Source organism: Pezoporus occidentalis, unplaced genomic scaffold (assembly GCF_034315485.1).
Source record: "Pezoporus occidentalis ecotype Australia unplaced genomic scaffold, CSIRO_AGI_Poc_V1 ctg20, whole genome shotgun sequence".
Classification (NCBI taxonomy): Eukaryota; Metazoa; Chordata; class Aves; order Psittaciformes; family Psittacidae; genus Pezoporus; species Pezoporus occidentalis.
In genome coordinates, this window is record NW_026913856.1 from 5,574,336 (window position 1) to 5,597,622 (window position 23,287).

Genomic DNA, 23,287 nt, shown 5'->3' on the forward strand with positions numbered 1-23,287 from the left:
GCCACCAAATTGGTCAGGCAGGATTTCCCCTTAGTGAAGCCATGCTGGCTGTCACCAGCCACCTTGTTGTTTTTCATGTGCCTTAGCATGCCTTCCAGGAGAATCTGCTCCATGATTTTGCCAGGCACAGAGGTGAGACTGACTGGTCTGTAGTTCCCTGGGTCATCCATTTTCCCTTTCTTGAAAATGGGGGTTATATTTCCCTTTTTCCAGTCATCAGGAACTTCACCTGACTTCCAGGATTTTTCAAATATGATGGCCAGTGGCTTAGCAACTTCATTTGCCAGCTCCTTCAGGACCTGCGGATGGATTTCATCAGGTCCCATGGACTTGTGCACATTCAGATTTTTAAGATGGTCTCGAACCAGATCCTCTCCTACCATGGGCCCAAGGTCTTCATTCTCACAGTCCCTGCATCTGCCTTCCAAGAGTTGGGTGGTGTGGTCAGAGACTTTTCCAGTGAAGACTGAGGCAAAGAAGTCATTCAGAACCTCAGCCTTCTCCAAATGCAGGGTAGCCAGTTCTCCTGAGAGCTTCCTGAGGGGGCCTACGTTGCCCCTAGTCTGTTTTTTAGTTGCAATCTACCTATAGAAAAAATAAAAACCAAAATAAAAACCCTTCCTGTTATCTTTCACATCCCTAGCCAAATTTACTTCTAACTGGGCCTTAGCTTTCCTATCCTGGTCCTTACCTTCCCGGACAACATCCCTGTATTCTTCCCAGGCTGCCTCTCCTTGCTTCCACTTATTATAAGTGGAAGCACTTCACCTCTAAATTACCTCAGCGTCTCCTTATCCATCCAAAGAGGTCTCCTGGCCCTCCTGCTGCACTTTCTTCTAGTTGGGACCCAACACTCCTGAGCTTGTAGTGGGTGATCCTTGAATCTCAACCAACAGTGTCGGGGCCCTCCTTCCATCTAGGGCTATATCCCATGGAGCCTTACTAAGCAGGTTCCTGAAGAGGCCAAAGTCTGCTCTCTTGAGGTCCAGGGCAGTGAGCTTGCTGCACGCTCTTCTCACTGTCCTGAGGATCTCAAATTCGACCATCTCGTGATCACTGCAACCAAGGCTGCCCTGGAGCATCACATTTCCAACGAGCCCTTCCCTGTTGGTGAGCACGAGGTCAAGCATGGCACCTCTCCTTGTTGGCTCCTCTATTACTTGCAGAAGGAAGTTGTCTTCCACACAGTTGAGGAACCTCCTGGATTGCTTGTGCCGGGCCGTACCGTCCTTCCAACAGAGAGCAGGGTGGTTGAAGTCCCCCATGAGAACAAGGGCCTGGGAGCGTGAGGCTGTTCCTATCTGTCTGTAGAGTGCTTCATCCAGAGTCCTCTTGGTCAGGCGGTCTGTAACAGATCCCCACAGTAACTTCCCTCATCGCTGTTCTCCCTTTAACCCTGACCCACAAACTCTCTAATGTGGTAGAGGATTATAAAACTGCTGCTAATATCCACAAAAATCCCTTATACAGTGTGTTGTGTCACAGCCTGTTTCACTTGCCCTAGCTCTTGCAGTAAGTCACATGCTCATCTTGTCTGTCACACCCCCTTGTCTTTTTTTTTACCCAGAATAGCAAATGTTTCAAAATCAGAAGAAAAAAAACAAAAAGAACCAACCAGCAGTAAGCAATGCTAGTAAAAGTATGTCCTTCATTCAGAAGCCATTGCATCACAGCTGTTTATCATCGACTGGTCTCTGTGGCACTTCACTGTAGTATTTAGCATGAAAATACTAGTTTAGGCTGTGTGACCAGAGGCAAGATCCATCAAGGATAACGGGGTTGTTGTGAGTGGCTGACTTGACTTGGCTGGTCCCTGAAGGTGAGGTGGGCAATGGTTTTGGTACCACCCCAAAGGCCTCTGATCCTCTGTGAGGAAGCTAGCCTGGGGATGAGAGAGCTGAACATCACGAGACTTGATTCAGTCTTGGATGTCATGCACCATTTATACACAGGAGAGAGACAGCAAATTGAAGAGATGCAGTGGCATTTTGGTTAAGAGTTGCAGGAACTTTGGGGTTTTGTGATGATGTGGTGCAATAAGATGTGATATAAAAACATGGAACAAAGTGGTGGTTTCAGGTGCAAATGCTGCTCTGAAATCTGGTATCTCCCAGTGAGAAATGGGACAACTCAGAGCGCCAAAGCCCAGCGATGCGAAGACAGAAATACCCTTATTTCTGAAGTCCCTTTTAAGATGCTTGCAAGCATCACATCAGTATCCAGTATCTATGCTCTCCCTAAGGCTCTGAAGCAGCTTTCTGACACAAACATGTTCCTCGAGCTGTGCACATCTCTCTTGCTGACGACATTGATGATGCAGGTGCACAAGAGAGAGAAGCCATTTTCAAAGCCATTTATGGTGTTGCCAGTGCTAGAAACTCAGAAAAATACTACATTTGCCAAGGAGGAGAGAGTGAAACAGGTGGGTAAGAGTCCATTTGGAAGGTTCTGCTGACTGGTGAGAGGGGAGGCGGGCAGGAAAAGCCAAGGGTGTCCACTGCTAGCCATGGAAAGTAATAAGGAAAAGGGATGACGTGGCTTTCTAATCCGGTTTGCATATCTGGGAAGAAATAATTGCTCTGTGTGCTACCCAGTGCTACCTAAGCTTAGTGGCATTTCCTGGAAAATGGAAGGGGGATGGATTATCATACAGAGATTATCTTCTGTTAGCAGTTTCTACGATGTGTTAGTAGCTGCTTAATCCCAATTTGAGGTGATTTCTCAGGTGGCAAGTTCTGAGCAGAGTTCGTGCGTGCCTGGAGTGACTGGCACACGTTTTGCAGCCTTGCAGATGAAGCAACGTCCTGTTTTCCTGGTGATGGCCAGCTCTCTCCTGCCTGAGTGGGATCTGAAGGGTGTAGTGCCAGAGTGTGGGGGTTTTTGCACAGCAGGTATGCTGCCTGGCTGCTCTCCACGGTAGCCTTGCACACGGCTTTTTATTTGGCAGACCTGGTCAAAGTTCAGTGGCGATAAGATTGTGCCTGTTCTTTTTTTTCCTACACACGTATCTCTTCTCTGCAGTGGCAAAGTCATTTATTCCCACCACAGGCTGAGAGCTGGCGGATGTCAAGGGCTAGGCTCCACAGGCACACTCGTCGTGTGTGGAATATAAAGTGCATGAATGTAAAGCCTGGGTCAGTTCAGCTTGATGTCAGAAGAATTGTGTAATGTGGTCAGTAAATGTAGGTCTCCACACAAAGAAGCACTCAGCAAGGACTGCGTTTAGGTGGCAGTTAATGTCACAGTGCTTTGTGTTTTCTGCTTTCTGTTTGATACATGCTGAACTCCACAGTCATACAGTGCCTGCTATAGTTAATTTAACACTATTTTTTTTCCTCCCCCATGCACTGCAATGCAGTTGGTCCACTGAAGTTTTTAGAAAGTATGGATTGTATATTGTACATACAGTCTTGCTTTTCATCTAGTAGTCTTTTCTATTATTACTTATTTAAATGGAACATGATTTTGCTGACTCCAGCTCATACTGCATAATCTCAAATACAGGAGCATGTCAAGCTCACACCCCTCTGGAAACTGTGGGTTGTGCCAGAACATCAAGATCCCGGCATGCAGACAGTGTTGAGTATTTGCTGCTCTGGTGAGAAGGGCCAGAAATGCTGCAGCAGGCAGCAGTGAGGTCCTGCAAGAGGAGGAGGCAGTTGTGCCTAAACATGTTTGAAATCTTCCCTCTGATGATGAGTCAGAGGCTGTTACAGTGCTGTACATCAAGCAGTGTGTCTGGATCCTGTCCTATTTATGTGACTCCAGCAACCTCTATGTGAAGGTTTTTCTCACTCATTCTTCATGAGAGTTTAAAGCAACCAGAAGGGCTTGTAAATACCCACCAGCCTTCAGCTAGGGCAGATTTTCCCTGTATGTGTGGGACAACTGCGTTCTTGAACTGTATTGAAGTTGATGAAGTGTTTCCTCCTGCTCAGGATCAGGAGGAAAAGGTGTTTTGTGACTTTTGCTTTAAAACCCAAGCTGAAACATCCAAATACCCAGGAAAGTATCTTTTAAAGTAGTTCTTCTTTGGAGGAGAGATGTTACATGGGATTTGCAACCCAAAATAGCAGCTGCATCTCTACCATTGCTTTTTGCAAGTGGGGAGTGGTTTGTGTTTCTGTTAGGAATGTATCTGCAGTCGTAGTGGAATTCCGCATAGCCAAAGCAACGTTAAAAACAAACCCCAGCTTGGCTTCGACATGAAAAATACGGAACAGCAGTTGCTGTGTGCAGGATGAAAGCTGATGTTTTGCCAGCCTGAAGTGTAAAGCTGGTGCTGGAACTGGGGCTTGAAGAATGGGAGTGTTTGCCAAAAGGAAATGGAAGCAGGGATGGAGGGTTTCGGGGAATGCATCGATGTCGGCCATGCCAAAAACCGTCTTCCCTGTGGACAGGTCTGATTACGATAGTAACCACATTAGCCCATGCAGAGTGCAGCTGGAGCCACAGTTGGCCTTTCGCATTTTCTAGCAGGGGAAACAGCATCTCGAATAAAGGTAAAGCTGGCTAAAGGTAGAGCTGCGTCTGCATCAGCCAGCTGTTCTCCTGCATCATAGTGGCTGACCAGCTCAGTGCAGGGAGTTCAGAGAAAGACAACACCAGCAAAAACAACGCCTAGTTTCTCTGCTTAGTAGTAGGAAGGTCTGCCAAAGACACCCTCTTCCCTTCTCTGTTGGGGGGGTACACATTTTGCATGCAGATTTGTCTTCAGTGCAGCCTCTAAATCTCAGGTCTTCTGAAATTCAGTGAATAACACTGCCCAGTGTTATTAGTTTCCTTTTTTCCCTTGGATAGAATATCCTTCCATTCCCATCCCCTCATCCCACCTTGTTGCTGAATGGTACCTTTGCAATAGTCATTACATGGGACAGCAGAAGCCCAGAGGGATGGTCAGTTAGGTGACACCTGTGTGCAAAGGAAATGGAGATATATATATATATAGATATATACAGATATATAGTGAGTTTTGGGAGCGAGTTGTTCAGTGCATTATTATGGCAGCTGTACAGTGTCATGCTGGGAGGCAAGTGAGGAGGCTGCCCTGTGAGCCCTCTGCTCCCACACCACTTTGCACTTGGTCCAGGCAGAAATGTGTTTCATCCGTGTTCCATCCTTTTAAATTTATGTTTGTTTCAGCATTCCTTTACTTTGCAGTGGTACTGTCCAAGTGGCATCTGAGCAAAGGACAAACTCCATGCCTGTGGGAAGTATCTGTTCCAGTTGTGCATTAGTAACAGCTGAACCCACTGAACTCTGATGGCTTTGAAACACTGCAATCTGAGTGTTTGGGGTCCCTTCCTGGATAGTAGTGAGGTCTGGATCAAGGTGCTAGAGACTGCTGGGAAAAAATAGGTGGATGATTGTAGGCTGAAAAAGGGGGTCAGGGAAGATGATGTTAATGGGGAAGCACAGCAACAGAGTAGGTATCAACATTCAGATTGCTTGCTAAGGCCCCAGTGCATGTTGGTGGTGCTTTACCTTAGGAGCTAGCCATTAATATGGAGGTGTGAGAATCAGAATACCTCAGTTCTGCTGTGGTCCTGAATTCCCATACATCCTCAAGGAAAACAGCCTGGTTTTCTTGCTCTGTCTCTCTTTGCTTTAAATCATCAAGACCATGAGCTGTTCAGGGCACAGATTGTAATTTGATATGTTTATTCAGGGCGTAATTCATGGGTGCCAATCTCAGTGCAGTAGATAATGGTGGTTTCATCGGGATATTTATTTACATGAATTGGCAAAAAATGAAGTGTTATGTAGACCTTAACTGAGTGAGAATCAGGACATGTCTAGCTTATAACGTTTCTCTCCAGTTTTCTGGCCTGTGGCAAGGAGTTTGCAGGCATGTGAGCTTTGACCAGGCTGGTTGTGTTTAGAGAAGCCACCAAAGCAGAGGAGGTGATGTACTTCAGCATTTAGCACTGGCTAAAATGAAAAATACAGAAAATGCCTTGATTTGAAAACATGGTACAGTGCAAAAGTTTGCTGCTGCTGTTTTGAACCTGTTTTAGAGAGCAGCACGAGTCTTTCTGTGCAAAACCTTGAGAAGGTCATGAAGAGTACAAATACAGCAGCATGAGCAGTCTGGATTCCCTGATTGGGAAAAGTTTCTATAAGCTCATCCTGGCCCCAGGCCTGTGCATGGAATGAGACTTTTTATAGACCTAGTCTCTTCAGGTGAGATGCTTTTTTTCTTCATATTGGTAAATGTTGCAGGTAGGAGCTTAATTCAGAAGGCTTTCAGTGGATGCACCTAGTGATTTAAGCCAGTCTCTTGCTATCAGGGAAACTCCTCCTAGCAACAAGTTATTCTTGCATATTTCTCAGAATACTGGGAAAGAAGTGATGCCTGCTAATGTCAAAAGCAGAACATGGGTGTAGCATGCCATGCCATCTATGTTTCCATGAAGGTAAGGAGTTAATGGACAGAATACCAGCAGGTGGTGCTCAAGAATACATGGTGCATCTCCTGGGCTTTGTAGGACGAGCCAAGCATGTGTGTTGAACATCACAAGCAACTCTTCGTGTTGTGGTGCAGCATTTTAACATACGTCCTGCTACAGTGAAGAGGACCCTTCTGGTGTTGCTCTTTGTGGCTTTTTTCCCCCCTCCGTATGTTCGCATCTATCAAGAGGCACCTCCATTTAACACAAGCGCCATCAACACGAAGCTGTAACACTACCTTGGCTCAGCCATCGCCGCGATGAGCTGGGGAGGACCTCTGTGCAGGAGGCTGACCTTTTCCCTTTGCTGGAACTGCCCTCGTTGCTCAGCAAGAAATAAACAATTGCTGGCACACGCAGCCCTCCGAGTCAGCGTATGTGCCTGCAGTAGCTCCGGCTTCTCCAGTGAAGAAGCGATGAGTTGCGTGCTGCTGTGTGGTAAAGGGCTGAAGAGCAGTGAGCTAGTTTAATACACTGCTCTGGGATAGGGTTGGCGATTAATTCTTTCTTCTAATGTAATGAAGATATTATTTGCTGACAGGCAAATAGGTTCCCGAGAGCACAGAACATTTCCTGACCACCAGTAGCAAAGCAGAGATGAAATTTGGTCATAAAGAGGACTAAATTTCTTGCCCGTTTTGTATCAGGTGCTTGGAGATGTGCCTAACCTGAAAGGTCTTGCTAGGGCTGAAAAAGGCAGTTGTTCCATGTCATCCAATTTTGTGCATTAGAGTCCATTTTTTCCTAGATGTCAACTACATCGGTGTTATCATCTTGTCCATGGAAGTGGTGTTTGAGCAAGGGCTACAGAATGAGGCTATTATGGGATTGAAAAACATGTAATGATGTTACTTAAAAAAGCTAGTTTCCTAGGCTCTCCTAAACTTTCTGTTCACAGTGGTCTTAGAATCATAGAATAGTTAGGGTTGGAAAGGACCTTAAGATCATCAAGTTCCAGCCCCCCTGCCATGGGCAGGGACACCTCACACTAAAGCATTTCACCCAAGGCCTTGTCCAACCTGGCCTTGAACACTGCCAGGGATGGAGCATTCACAACTTCCCTGGGCAAACCATTCCAGTGCCTCACCACCCTCATAGGGAAGAACTTCCTCCTTATATCCAATCTAAACTTCCCCTGTTTAAGTTTTAACCTGTTACCCCTTGTCCTATCACTACAGTCCCTAATGAAGAGTCCCTCCCCAGCATCCCTATAGCCCCCCTTCAGGAGCTCTTGAGCACTGTTGGCAAAGACCACTGCTTACAGAGTTTTGTCACATTTGCTGGCTTAATAACACTGGAAAAGTAATTCTTCACATGTGGACTCCTCCTCTAAAAGAGGCTTGACACTTCAGTCTTTGGGTTTCTGCAAGACTTAATTAATTAGAGTGATTTGAGAATGAAGGATGCCCTGTCAGTGTCACTCAATTCCCCATGCTGCTTCTTTTGGGTACTTAACTAAATTCAGTGGTTTTGCTTTTAAAGTCAGCATAGCAAGATTTTGGAATGACACTAGCTGTGTGGTTCTGGCCAGTCAGTAACTAGGAGGGTCAAATTCCAAGTTGGCATGTGTTATTTTCACTCACATAAATTGTCACAGGAGCTGCTGCTCTTAGTGAAATCCCAGAGAAACTGGTTTCCTACCCCGGTATTTGTCTAGTATATGCTATTAATTATGAATGTTGTGTGAGTATTTTCAGCAACTGAAGGCATCTTTTACACCTACATCCAGGGGGAACGAACTCCTCACACGTGTTGACATGCCTCTTCTCAGATACGGGTCTTTACCAGGCAGCTTTGCTTTTAAGCCTGTGAGTGATTATTGTTTCTGCTCACTCTGGAGTAAGCACAGGTAGAATAGAGCAGATGGCTTGGTGCTGGCTAAGTGCTTGCTGATACACAGCAAATCGCTTCTGTAGCCGACTGATAGGTTTCAAGCTTTAATTGAGGCTTTCAGCAAGGCGCTCAACAGTGAAAACCATTCTGCTGAGAAAAACAGCAGCGTAACCATGGGCAAAGGTTCAGGACAGCAGAGTTCAACCCTCTTGGGGATGGCTCCTCATTTATTTATTTGTTTTCTGCTGCTTTCCCACCATCATTCCAGACTTCTGCAATGCCATTCGCAGATTACAGCTCAGTACCTCGGTAAGGCACAGCCCTTCATACTGAAAGCATGAAGCAGAGGCTGATTAGTTTGGATTTCCTGCTTGCAGTGGTCTGCAAAGGTAGCTGCCCCCGATACTCACTTGAAGTCACCGTCCGCCGGGTCTGAGCAGCAGCTTACTTAGGTCTCTCATGTGTAGCAGGGAGCACAGCTCCTGCTGTCTCTTCTTTTATGTACGTCATTATCATCATAACTTTATTTGTTAATGGACGTATCTAAAAGGGAAAGGAAACCTCCCCTACTGCTCCCTCCCCGCCAGGCAAGAGTGGATTTGACAGTGGAAGAAAGATATTTGTGGTAGGGTTGTCTGAGCAGCGTCCTGTTGGGCAAGAGGGTTTCCTTCACCAGTAAGAGGCAGCCCATAGCGGGCAGGGATGCAATAACCCAGTCCTCCAGCTCTTGTACCCCCCCAGCTCCTGCTTCTCATCCAGCTTTGAATTCTGCTTTGAGTTTGATTTCTTCATGGTACAGGACCAAGGAATAAATTTCAGCATGGAAAAGGAGTTAGCTTGCTTTGGTGTCCTCAATTAGTCAGAAAGGAGTTGCTTCAAGTTACAAAGCTGCTTGGCTTTGAAGTTTAGATTTTACTTAGTGCTGGGGCAGCTCTAAAAAGACCCTAAAAAAAGGCACTATATGAATAATAGAAATTCAACTCTGATTCAAGATTCTAAGAAAATCTGTGATTATGGTAGAAGTAATGCCGGTGGCTTCAAAACGTTGGTGACCCTCACTGCCCCAAGGAGCTCAGTACAAAGATTTTTGCTCAGTATCTGAAATCCCAAACACATTTGATAGTGTCTGCAGCATGCGTTTCCATGTTCCTCTAGCTTTTCGGTGGCTTAAAATGCACTGAAAGTGTGAACTTCTGCCAACGTGCTTTTGTACTTGCGTGAATTTAATTAAAAAGATAATTGGATTGCTTTATCAGCCTGTACATGTCAGCCCAGTGCCACTCTCTTCTCCCATCCTCTAACAGCATTGACAAACGCAAGGCATCTGAAATCCTTGTTTTTCCGTATTGTTCTCTCATGTTTCAGGTAGGGTACAGAGGTGGCTGTGTTCTGTATTGAGCATTAAATCTGCTGCCATGGTGGGAAGGAAGTAGCTGATAAACAGTGAGCCAGTCTGTTCATATGGTTCCTGCTGGGGCTGCCCTCTGCGAGCGGAGGGGGAAACGACAAGAAGCAACAAAGCGCCAAAACAAAACAGAGCAGGCTGACCCTTTGCAAAGCGTAATAAGCACTGGCTATTGAAAGCCCAAAATGCACAGCTATGTCTGCAAGCTTCAATCTGCACCACATGGGCAGTTTTTGTGATTTTCCTAGAAGTGCTGCCTAGGAATTTAAGGTCCAATTTAGCGCTAAACGCTTAATAGTTTCATGTCATATAGAAGTGCCCAGACTTTGCAGTTTCATAAACTGGATCTTTCCAGGCTTCTTGACTGCGTTTTGGCCAGAGGGCCATATTCACACATAGCAGTGAGTGGAAGGGTATGTGAACTGAACCAAGTGCTGTGGTCCTGGCAGTTGTTGTCCTCGAACAGCAGAGCTCCTTCCCTACCAGTCCCAGGGGCCGCTGACTGCTTTGGCAACCTTTCCTGGTTCCAATGTACCCTTCGGGCTGGTTTTGGGAGTGGCCTCGTAACGCTCGTCATGGTTTCCTTGAACTTAAAGAGTTGCATCAAGCCCCCTCTGGGGATTTGGGAGGGTGGGTTTTTGCTAAAGAGCACTATTTATAATACACAGCAACCTCTGCTCCAGTCATTTGTGGGAACATGGCTGCTGAGGAGGTAAGAATTGTTTTCTGCTGGTCTGTGGACAGGGCAATCAGTGAAATAGCTTGGGCATGACTAGATGTAAAGCAGGGGCTTGCAGAGAAGTGGGGCAGATAGGATCAGGCAGCCGGGAATGCTTCAGAGTACAAGTGTTGTTGCATGGAAAACTTGGAGACTTTACAAGTTTGTTGTTGAGATTGACAGCGTGACTTTTCAGGATCAAAGCAGGAAAAAAAGCCCTGTGGGTTTACTGGGATTTTGCACTTTGATAACATTGATTTTAATTCATTCTGAATGTGAATTCACCAATTAGCAGTGCAGAATAAAGTGTCTATAGAATGATGCTTTGATGGCCTTTCTCTCTCCTGCTTTCTTTATGACTACCTCCCTTTAAGAGGACCAGCAGCTTTGGAAACAGTGCACTAGCTGGTATCTGTTATAATCCTGAGGATTGAAGTGTTTACAAGAGGAAATGATGGAGAAAAAGTGCTTTGGAGTTAAAATTTACATTAAAGTATAAAAAGGGAATCACAGTTTTTCATTGCTTCCACAAAGCAAGTTGGTATTGACATACGGAGTTTTCTTTTCCATTTAATGTTTCAAGTACAGCTTTTCAGCAATCAGAAGAGACAAAACTCAAAAAGCAGCCCCCTTGTCAGTTGCATGTAGGAAGCACATATCCAGTCAGTTGTTTCAAGGGGTTGATGGTGTTGTCAGAGTGACCCTTTCACTTTTCTTGCAGAAAAAGATTTACAAGTACAAGAAAGTGCTCGATAACCCAGGCCGCTGGGAGGTGGTGTTGAAGGAGATCAGGACACTGGTGGACATGGCGCTATCGTCTCCCCTTCAGGATGAGTCCATTCACCAGGCACCACTGGAGATTGTCTCAAAGCTGCTCTCAGAGGTATGAACCTCAGTAGTGCTCCTGGAAGACACTGCTGCATTTAGAATCATAGAATGGTTTGGGTTGGAAAGGACCTTAAGATCATCTGTTCCAACCCCTTGGTGTGCAGGGCCACCTCACACTAGACCATGTCACCCAAGGCCCTGTCCAACCTGGCCTTGAACCCTGCCAGGGATGGAGCATTTACCGCTTCCTTGGGCAGCCTGTTGCAGCGCCTTACCACCATCACATTAAAGAACCTTCTTCCTTATATCTAACCTGACCTTCCCCTGTGTAAGTTTGAACCTGTTATGCCTCATCCTATCACTACAGTCACTGATTTAGAGGGGAGACAAAAAGTTAGAAGTTTGTGGTGAGTTTTTTTTTAGCATGGGCTGTCCAAATTCTACCTTTGAGTCTGCTTCTGACTTTTACTGATTTGAGTGGAAATTGTGCTTGCTGAGAAGGAGGAGATTTTGACCTATGTTAGGTAGATTTCTAGAAACAAGACAAAACACTTCTCTCTCGAGGCTTTTTGTTTGGCTGTGTTTCTTTCTTGGTTATTTATGATAAATTTATCATGGGTCTGATTCATGTCTTAAGTGAGTGACACATCTCCCTTGGACTTCCATTGTCTTCGTTTCCACAGGTGGTAATTCGTGTAGCAATAATGTATATACTAGGAATTTCACGAGAAATGCAGCAGTTAGTCTGCCACGAACATAATGGTGTACAGCACCACAACAATCCTTCTGTTATTTTTCTTAGAAATATACAGCTGGTCTTAAGAAAACATTTCTGAGAAATGTATTCTAGCTTCAGTTTTCCAACTGATTAAGACCTCCTCTGGCATCCTGGTGTTTGTGTGCAGCTTTCGTGGCTCTGGTGACTTGAATCTTAATGTTCTGAGGGAAAAACGGAAGCTTTCAGAAGCCCTCATAACAGATAATATGTGACCTCCTTTTAAGAGAATGATTTCAAGGTGATGATTTTTATTCTGAAAATAAGCAATTTACGTCTTTAGCATTTTTCTTTTAGCTGTTGGTAGTTAAGAAGACTGTGTACGCAGATATGCCAACTGAGAGGACTCTTTGCTCATTTATTTCTTCTATTCAACTCTTTCAGAACAACAACTTAACCACTCAAGACCACGAGAGCATTATTGTGGTGAGTATCTTTCTGACAAAATCCAAGGACAAGTCTGTATGGTTTGTTGACACTTCTGTTAATGCTTGCTTCTGCCCCGGTGAAGCAAGCAAACACAAAAGCATTTCCACTGATGCTGGTAAAGTGAGGCAGGATCAAACCAATTTGTTCTACTGGGATTTGTGTGGTTTTGTCATTTCTGTTGTTTCGTAACTGGCTAACAACAGTGTATCCTTGTCAAGCACAGTGCCTTCAGGGTTAATTATCTCCCAGAATGATGTCCTTACTAGGCTACACTGTGCAATGTTTACTTCTATATATGTACTTCACGTAGTCAAAAAACGTAATTTCCAGATATGCCCTCTAAAACCTTCAGGCTTAGGAGTTTCCTGAGGGGTTAACACTACCGTATACAGAATGTCTCCACTGCTGATGGTATGTGAGCAAGTGATTGTTTTTGTAGCGTGGGTATGTGTATGTGGCACTGCAGTTTAACCCCCTGCTTACTTGATTTATACAAATACCTTCCTCAACTCTTTTCTGTAGTTTGCAGTTTTTTAGAGATAGAAATAAGTGAATCGAATGGCCATCTTTTTGTGCATCAAAATACAGAATCTCAACGATTGATCAGAAAGTTGGAGCTTGGTTCCCCATCACTGTAATTTAATTTCAGCCACTGGCAAGTTCCTGGAGATTTTCCTGGTCATCTAATCTAAAACCTCACCAGCACCCGATCCTGTCACATTGCCATGACTCTTTCTGCAGAATGACAAGGTGGCATGTAGCTGCCAGTATATGTGGCTGCATAAGGTACCATTAAGCTTTAATAAGCATAAGGTTATTATTTTAGCCGGAAACAGCCACTGAGATGAGTTTCTGAAGTGGCTTTTACTTTTCTTCAAGATCTGCTGCAGCTTTCGTTTCACTCTAGTGCCAAGGGAAATTCAGGCCCCAGTTACAACTGGTTGTTTTGGGGGAAGGATTTGTTAATGAAAGACGCAAGGTGACCCTGTTGTGAGCAGGGAGGTTGGACCAGGGGGCTTCCAAAGGACCTGTCTGCCTACATTATTTCTCAGTTCTAAGTGATGGCTTCAAGTCCTGCCCTACTGTAGGTTGTGCCTGAACCATTAAGGACATGGCAGTTTATGGGCATTCAGAGTTCACTGCTGTTACACAGCTAATCTGTGCTATTCTCAGGAAGTATTGCTAGTACTATGTATTTATGTAGTGTCTTGAAAGTACACAGTGATTTGCCATGCAGATGGAACCAGATTTCCTTCTCTAGATGGTGCTGGAATAGATCAATATTACAATCGATCCTTTCCTGGTAAGGAAGGGGAAGCATATGTTGCCATGACTGGGCAATGCAGGATAGCAAGTTTCTGATTTCACTCAGAGCACACATAAGAAAATACAGTGTGCTTTCATGCTGTCGCTGTTCAACACTGACCTTACAGGCAGAGTCATGACCCACTTGCCTGTGTCTGTTGTAGTTATTCCCTACATTCAGAAAAGACTGGGCTGAAACAATGAAGCTCATTTCCTTAGGCTGACAGCCACCCAGTTGCATCCCTAATGCGGTGATCCTCTGACAGATACCAGACTGGTGTGAACACTTGGGTGGTTTTGCAGCACACGACTCCTGTGATATGGCAGGCCCTACAGCAAACACTCCAAAAGGCAGATTGAAGGGAGATCTTTACCTCAGGTGTTGTTGGATGGGCAGCAAGTATATTCTAGTCTCACTGAATAGTGTCCCACTCTCCCATCAGACCACTGTTGCTGGACCACCTCCAGAGGAAGAGTGAATGGCTGCAGAAGTACAGCACATGATAATGAGCAGAAACTTCACAAATGTTGTGTGTAACCAAAACAGATCTTTGGAGATGCACTTGGGTTTCCTATTAATCTTGACCTATTTGTGCATGAAAGTGGCTTTTGTGAAACAGGGTCATTGTGAGCAGAGTCGCTGGGGCTGAAACCCTTAAGGAGACAGGAGGGAGCACAAAAAAACAAAGCAGGCTGCCTTAGTAAAACTCCAGATGCCATCCAGATAAAATATCTGGTGTTCACTTGCTTAATACAAAATGTCCTAGGTGCTGTGTTTAGAGTCTTATTTTTAAATGGGTCCTGGGAATCCCTTTAGCTCAAGACTGGAAGAGCCCGAAGGCACTAGCACATAGAGAGAATACATTATTCTAGTGCCATTTTCTAATTTACCAAGGAAGTAACAACAGCGTAAGCTCATTACAACCTCAGTGGCAGGTATGACCTCTAATGTATTTACCAAGCATAAGCACATTGGTTTGCATAGCAACAGAGAAGGAATGGTTAATCTCAACTTGCAAAGTTAGATGCTTGATTTTGATGAGTCCACCAAGGTAAGAACAGTGCTATGGTGCTTGTAGGGACTTATTTCTCACAAAAAGAGCTTGAACTCTTTCATAAAGGATGTAAGGATGTGTGTGGGGTTTATTTTTTGTCTTTTGGAGAGATGTTGTACTGAAACAGGGAGCCTGATTCATCCTTGTTGTATTACATCCTGAAGCAATTGGCCTGCTCCTGTTTTCATTTAAACCATTATAAAAACTGTGCTTCTTTTGTGACGTGTTATATATTTGCACTGACACAGTTAAAGGCAAGATTTTACAGAGGATACATAGCAAAGGTGTGCTTGAGCTTATGTGTAAAATAAACACACATGTAAAACAAACCCACCCATCTTTAATTTCTCTGATACTCTTGTCCTTCCTTTTAAAAAGTGATCTTTTCCCCCCAAGAAAAACATTTCTCTGCAAAATGCTAACTCCAGTCGCTAATCCTCTAATTAAATTGTTTTCTGTTTCTGTCTTTCTTTCTAAAGGCAATTGCACCTTTGCTGGAAAACAACCATCCTCCTCCTGACCTCTGTGAATTCTTCTGCAAGGTACCAGAACAGCTCTGCTTTCTGAAATCTCATAGTTGTCTATGAGTGTAGCTCTTTGAGGGGCTGGTTGTTTTTTTCCTATAGTGCCTTACCTCATGCCCAAATTGATTTTAGTTTTTGGTCAACAACCAAATATTTAACAGCACCATTATGATAAATAGATCCATACTCTTCGTACATCAGACTGCATCGTTGTGATGCTCTGTGAGAGTCAAAAGCTTCAGACTCCCACACCTCAGTCTGGGTACCACAGATGTCCTACTGCATGTTGTATGTAGCTAATGCAAAAATCATTGGAGTCATTGTGTTCAGATGAGTTGGTAATATGATGCATAACTCAGCCCTAATGGTATTATGTCATTGGTTAATGGCAGTGGGAAAACTATAAGGACTCTTTCCTGGTAAATCCATGCTTGTATTGTATTTTGCATTCGTTTCCATAAACTTCTGAGTACTTTGGATTGCAGATCTTTTGGATTTGAAAACACTACTTTTCTTCTAGGCCTGTTAGTGTGTCAGCTTGAATTTGCTTACTGATGACTGGGTACATTTTGGATGCTATTTATAATTCCCATCCAGAGTTACTAATCAGGAGCTGCTTCTTACAGAATCTAAGTCAAGTTTCAGAAACTCCTCTGACTGTTGCATTTTATTAAGCCAGTCTTAGGGTCATATCTAACCTCGGACTCAAGGCAAGGGATTGCAGGGGGTTGGACCAGATGACCTCAAAAGGTCCATCCCAACCTAAATTACTCTGATTGATACATTAAGATTGTATGTTTTAGCCTGTGATGGGGGACTGGCTTGTTGGTACCCTCCAAGGTCCACCACAGGTTTTTAGCATGGATACCAAGGAAAGGAGGTCTGTGCCATTATGCTGCCCGTGTCTACATACCTTTTTCTTCCCAACCCATTTACTTTTAAAACTGCTGGCAAGTTTTAAAATGGGTAAAAGTCCACAGAATACTGCATCCAGTGAGTTTTGTGGAGAGTGGGCAGCAGGGAAAGGCCTCACGTTGATGAGCTCCCACAGTAATCTTCCATTAGATGCCAGCAAATATATAGGAAGGAGCAGTGTTACAAGTACCCTAATCCCAGGAAAGATTAATTTAGCCCTTGGATCTTGTTAATCTTGGGGTAATCCATGCATAGGGTGTGAAGAGGAGACCCCTTTCCATGATTTCCACAGCTCACAAAATGATTGTTGCTCATTACAGCACTGCCGGGAGCGCCCGCGGTCCATGGTTGTGATTGAAGTGTTCACACCAGTGGTACAGAGGATTCTCAAACACAACATGGTGAGTGCACGTTACAGGAGTTCTCCAGTTTGGGGAAGTTTTACTGTGATACCTTTTGTAATTAGAAGTTGTATTGCCTGTAATGAGCAAAACACTGTGATATCAAAATCTCACCCCTCAAAGTGTGAATTCTGCATGCAATCATGTGTTGCGTTGTAAAGGCAGAACTAATAAGCAATCAGTGGGACTTGTAAAAGCATCTAAGCAAAGCCATGATTTGAGGAATGTTTCTTTTGGCAGCACTGCCAGTATATGCAGTCCCAGCTCTCTCCCACGTGGCTCTTTGCTCCTTATTTACTCCCTGCATGGCATCCTTGTAGTTACAGTGGTTTAAAATCCATTAAATAATAAAATGGGAATAGGGACTTTGTTGATTTTGACCTGAGGCCCTCAACATTTTTTCTTTAAGACACTCCCAGCTCTCTGCATTTCCATTTTCCTTTAGGCTCATGTCCAGTGAGTTCTTACCTAGGCTTCCTGAATGTCCTCATGCTTTTCTGCTATTCTTCTTCCTTAGTCCAGTAATTGTGTACTCTGTTGTTTTATGATTACTCTCTCCAAGGCTTTCTCTGTTCTCATTGCCAGTTTCTTGCTAGTGATTGAAATAAATGCAGGAGACTGCCCTGGCAACATTGTGTTCTTCACCTAACTCTGAAGATGTTCTTACATGATCTATATTCCTTTCCTAAGAAGGTCTGAGTGTTTACCAGCCCTCCATCCTTTGTGGATGAGGATACGTTTCCTGGCATAGCTTTTAAGTACCCAAATTTCACTCCACAATGCTGTAGCAAAGAATAACAAATAAAATATTAAAGGCAGTTGACTTGGCTGTGATCTCAAGGATGGATCGTAAACCTCTGTAACTACAGAATCAACTTCTTTTCAGTAACTGATAGGTAATTTTAGAGACCACCTGCTGTCCTGCTGTGTGTAGTATGACCCCAGCAGAAAGCAGTTCATATTTCTTACTTTTGTAACAGTATTATGATTTAATTCCTTGTGTTTACACAACTAGGTAGAAAGCCCAAGATGGCAAACAGGTCACAGTCCTGGCTCTGTGCCTGCACTCCGCAGACATGTAAACATTTTTGAATATTCTGTAGTGTTCAATGAAATACTCTGTAAATGTTATTCTTGGATTCCAGACTGACTTCTTTTTTTTTTTTTTTAAAGCATCCAGAGATCTTGAGGGGTCTCAAATAAAAAGTAAATGCATAGCGTAATGCTTGTGTTTGGTTAGCTTCAGAGAATTGGGTATATTTACCATACTTAACATTTGCAGATTGAAAATCAACATGTCTATACCGCAGTGTGCAGTCAGAGAATTTACTGTGTCATGTATTAATTGGAGTGGATTTGGGCACTTTACTGCTCTTCAGGGACTTCTGTACTGAATAGCCCTTTAGAGAATGTGTGTGTGCACGTAAATGTTATCCTTTAGGGGGACAGTACTGTTGGCAGTAAACTTCATAACCTTAGGAGGCCCCATGCAATTCAGTGTACTTAGAGCAGGAGACCTAGCTGTCTGTTCCCACCTTTGGTGCTGATTTGCTCTGGGGTCTTTGATAAGTTTACAGCATGTTTTGTTCCACAGTTGGCCACGTATAAAATAGGGAGAAAGTGCTCCATTGATCTGTCATTTTGAAATCTCAAGAGAACAAGGATAGCTTTTTGTCTTGCTGATACTTACTTTGAACCTGTTAGGCACAGTACTGGAGGCTGTTGTACGCTGAGCTGCTTGGGGAGTGCTCAGCAACATCTCCCTACGTTTGGGTTTCAGCTGTTTCTAGGCTCAACCCAAATGTTTCAGTAAAATAAAAGCACTATTATTACTCTTTTGGGGGGGCAAACAGTATTGATTTTGTATTGTTCTGTACCTGGTATGGTGACAGGGCGTCATGCTTATTTTGGGAGATGTTTTGTTTTAGAGCAGTCAGCATGACATCCTCTTTATGATCTCTTAGACTTCCATTCTGTCTTCAGTTAGGACACGTACATGGGTTGAGGAATTTCATAAACAAATTGCAACTGCAAAAACTGTCTTGCAAGGAATGTTCATGAAATTAAATGGCACCAAACATATACAAAGCACACATGGTCTCGAACCCTTGCACCAAGCATATCTGTAGCTGCCAGAGGCTGTTAGAACTCTGATGACTTTCAGTTGTAATACCAACCATGGAATGTCCCTTTGCTGGATGAAGTTACCAGCCAGCCATTCAATGCTAGCAAAGAGTGAGACTTAGACTTGAAGATGTTGTTCTGCCAAGGCTTGTATTCACATCTAGGCTTGTACTCACATTTTTGGTCATTTTCTGTAGCTGCAAAACCTTTGAAATGTTAGTATAGGGTGTGCTATAGAAATGCCTGAAACTAAAATAAGGAACAGAAGGTTTCAGTGCTTTGAGAGTGTATCCTCCCTTTTACAGACCTCCAGTGTTACCACTTGTGGCATTTCTGTAAGTTTCAGTTAGAATCATAGAATGGTTAGGGTTGGAAGGGACCTGCCATTTATTTTCCCAGGATGACTCTTCTTCAACAGTCGGCTGCTTGAGGGATAACTGGGAGGGCTCGTTTGTCCTCAGTGGGCCTTGTTGACTGCTTTATATACATCTTTGTAGTTAAGTAACAGCTGTATAATAAGGTTACACCTGTGTAACTGTGAAGAATGTGCTGGAACAGTCACCAGACAGTAGATTCTAGTCCTTTCTATCCTAAAAATAGCAAATGATATGTGGAGATGAGGGATTTTGGATAGCAGGTGCTTTTCTGACTGCAGGATTAGGAGAAAGTCAGCTCATCTGTCAAAATCACATTATACCTGGAGTAAGACCACTGGAGAAAGAGCTGGTCTCTGGTTTTATACTTGATCACTTACTGATTGCATGTCAGAAATGTTTTCTCAAAATCCCAAATAGACAGAATATGAAAAATGGAAGTAAAAAAATGACTTTTGAGTTGCATTTCAAAAAAATTTTGGAGTTATGTAAGGAAAAATGCAAAACAACAAAAAAATACATTTCAAACTGAAGGTGTAAAGTGAAGTGTACAAAAGAAATGTAAGTGTAGGTAGGGCTTTGTTCCACTAAACATGTCTTTTTGTTTCAAGGTGGGTATGGGGGAAAGAGGAGGATTGGTAAGCACACTGTTATTAGCGGGAAGAACACTACTTCAGCATGGAGTGACACAGTGCTCTTGAAGCTGTCAGCATAATTGTTGTGGTTCTGAGTTACTGGCTGGGCTTAACCCACGACAACAGCACAAAGTGAATTTGGTTGTGTTTTGAGTTCATTCCTTTTGAAAGCCCAGTTTTGACGTCCATTGCGGGCATGTTTCACCATCTTCACTGAGTCTCTCCTTTTCGGACAGGATTTTGGGAAGTGCCCTCGTTTGCGGCTCTTTACTCAGGAGTATATTCTGGCTTTGAATGAGCTGAATGCTGGAATGGAGGTGGTGAAGAAGTTTATTCATAGGTTAGTTACATTTAATATGTGGTATATTTCAAGTTCTGTGTATGTGCTTACCTGTGTTACTTCTCACAGCCCTGCTCTTCTCTTTTCTGGCTGTTAAGAGTAGCTGGTGCTTTTTGGTACTGGCAAACAGCAAATAAATCAGAAGAGTCCTTGAGGCAATGTTGCTGAAGTATCTTTTTCATTATTTTATTTTAAAACTAATTCTCAAATAAGGCTGGGGTTTTCTGCTTAGCTGCACACTGGAAGCACATGGACTTGGCTGTGTGTGCATTCTTCTTATGCATTTAGACTCAGAGCTCTCCAGAGAGATTCCCATTAACTTGAGACCACATAATACTCAGTCATGGTGAAATTTGGGGGGGGGGGGGGGGGGGGGGGGCTGTGGAGATACATTTCATAAACAAGGGATTTAGAGGGTTAAAATTACTCTCTCCTGTTGCCCTTATGAAGTTTCCCCAAGGCAGTGCATCCAGTTCTGGCACCCCATTCTGTCTGACTGGTTTTGCCCACAGAAGTCTTCACAATGATGTCACCTTGGTGTTTGTTTTTCAGCATGCATGGTCCAACTGGACAATGCCCCCACCCCAGGGTCCTGCCAAATCTTGTAGCTGTCTGCTTAGCAGCCATTTATTCGTGTTACGAGGAATTTATCAACAGGTCAGTATGAATTCCCAGCTGACTGCACATTACTTCCAAGCACATGGCATCTGTAAACACGATCGGTGTGGGTATGTGAGAGCGTGTCTCCTCATTGCTAGCGTTACGTCTGGGGGTTCTGGTCAATCACATGCGTGGTTTTGGAGATAGGTGATTGTATTTCAAGCTCTTTGCTTGAAAACCTGAAAGATGCTGAGCCTTTATTCACTTGTACTCACTGTGGCATGTTTGGGGGCAGCAAACATGGCAATCTGTTATTGCACATCTTTAGCTCCCATGCTTGCAAGTGGGGACAGTAGTGTTGCTGCAAGGAGCTCGTCACTTCCCGGTACAGAAGTACTGCAGTAACTTCCTGGATGAAGTTCAACAGCCAGCTGCCTGCTGAGCTTGGCCACTCTTGAGATGCTCCTCTAAGGCAGGCTGCAGCCATAGCCATAACCAGCCTTTTCAGGCCTGCAGCAGATGAAAGTGCTCAACAGCAGTCTCTGGGAAGCAAGCACTACCCAGAGCAGTGGCTTTTTTGCTCCGTTTCTGGCGTATGAAGTGCATGTTACACCTAAAGCAAAGAGAAGGCTGAGGTCTTGAAGGAGGGGTGGTGTGTAAATCCCTGTGTATCTACAGCTCTGAGCATGAGCTTTTTTCACAATGCTGTCTCCATTATTCTGGAAAACTTGATTCCTGACTAACCACAAAATAGATGCCACAGCTCTTGGCACACGAGCCAGTTTCCAGTAGACACTGAGGGTTCCCCTCTGCTGTGTTTCCTGTTTGTTTATGCTTATCTGACTTCCCTCGTGGTAGAGCACGGACAGGAGCTGCTTAGTGTCCAACAGGAATTCCAGACGTGAGGGCTGCAGACAAATGTCTGGGCATGTGCTGTAGCCAGATACATAGTTGGGCATGGGTTCTGTTACAGCTTTGCACAACTTGGATAGGAAAGTTCACCTTTATACTAAACTGACATGCCAATTAGAGTAATGAAAAGCTTGAATCTTTATAGAATAGGGACTGCCGAGCAGTCCTATTGGAGCTTTTTAATGTTTTGAATTGATTGCAGTAATCCAATTACATGGAAGAAAGCAATCCAGTGGGCTGGGGTGAAATGCAGTGGGAAATTGCCAAAGATCTTGTTTTCTCAGTGTTGAACGCTCTCTCCTGCTCTGCTGCTATTGTTTGTACATTGAAATTATTTGTTTGTTCTTAAAATTCAGCCGAGACAATTCACCGAGCCTGAAGGAAATCAGGAATGGATGCCAGCAGCAGTGTGACCGAAAGCCTAATCTGCCTCTCCGCCTTCTTCATACAAGTCCTGATCTGGTCTCTCAAGAGGCCACCGTGACTGAATCTCGCACCAAACCACCTATTGTTACTTCAAATGAGATCCACGTGGAAATGGAGCGCACCAACACAGCTAATCAGAAGATGACAGCCAATGCTGGCAATGACAGCGAGCCCAACCTGATTGACTGCTTGATGGTCAGTCCTACCTGCAGCACCATGAGCATTGAGCTGAGTGCCCAGGCAGACAGGATCCTTGGCTGTTATGTTGAAATACTCAAGATGCTGTGAGTAACTATTCTAAACAGCTTTTCAAACAATGTCATCTTAACAATGGGGGGTTTTTCCCACAGGCCTGTCATCTTCAGCATCTTTGGCCAGCAAATGCATGGTTATAAATCTTAACTCCAGCTCTGAAGAGTCCAGCCTTTGAAAGGGACATCTGGCACTGCCAATATGCTCTAAAAATAGCATTGGGAAGATGAAAACGGAAAGCTTATTTGTACAGTGAGCCTCAGGCATGTTACAGAAGATGGGATGTTGTTGTCAGTGGTTTCTGTTTTGTTCTTGCCCACCAAAAAAATCATCCACTGGCCTCCTCCAGGGCTCTTGGGGTTGCCCAAGACAGAGCTAGAAAAAGGCAGGTTTGTGCTAGGCACAGTGCTTGTGCAGTGATAGGCAGCGCTGCTCCCCTGCCTTCAACAGGAGTTGGTTGAGGTCAGCATCTTGTCTTCCACTTAGGTGTTTTCTCTTCACTTTTTTGTAGAGGTTTTATGACTTGTTTGGATTTACTTGTATTGGAGTGGAGCCTGTGTTTGTCAACCAGTTGCTTTCGTGCGGCAGACCTCTATTAGTGAACAAATGCTCAAATAGCCTTTACAAACTGATGGCTCTGTGGTTTCCTGGGCAGCAAATCCTCTCAGTATCTTCAGAAGGAACGTAAAATAAAGAGTTCTTCAGGAAAAGCTTGTTTTTCTCCTGGATAAATAAATTCAGAGGAGAAAAACAAAAGGTGGACTGCAGAATGGAAGCCTGTAATAAAGTTGCACTAAAACAACCCCAAAACAACTCTCTTTGCTTTGACAGCCAGCTCTGCTACTGAGTTGCAGTATGCCTTTGGGCAAAACTGTTGTATGTCTACATTAATTATTTTTAAGCGATCAAGGATTCCATGCTTCCATTTTTTTTCAAGATATATACTACGAATCTGCAACACAGTTCTTTAAATCACTGCAAATGCAT

At 44.0% G+C, this 23,287-nt stretch overlaps 1 protein-coding gene across 4 annotated transcripts in view; it reads left to right on the top strand.

Moving 5' to 3' along the window:
- Window positions 1-23,287, top strand: part of CMIP (c-Maf inducing protein) — a 138,644-nt gene that overhangs the window by 92,944 nt on the left and 22,413 nt on the right. For all 4 annotated transcript variants that reach the window (XM_062618309.1, XM_062618310.1, XM_062618307.1 and 1 more), the window contains 7 exons: window positions 11,127-11,288; window positions 12,393-12,434; window positions 15,277-15,339; window positions 16,557-16,637; window positions 20,007-20,110; window positions 20,663-20,767; window positions 21,979-22,332. In XM_062618309.1, coding sequence (XP_062474293.1) covers window positions 11,127-11,288; window positions 12,393-12,434; window positions 15,277-15,339; window positions 16,557-16,637; window positions 20,007-20,110; window positions 20,663-20,767; window positions 21,979-22,332 — 911 coding nt within the window. The remainder of the gene's footprint in view (window positions 1-11,126; window positions 11,289-12,392; window positions 12,435-15,276; window positions 15,340-16,556; window positions 16,638-20,006; window positions 20,111-20,662; window positions 20,768-21,978; window positions 22,333-23,287) is intronic.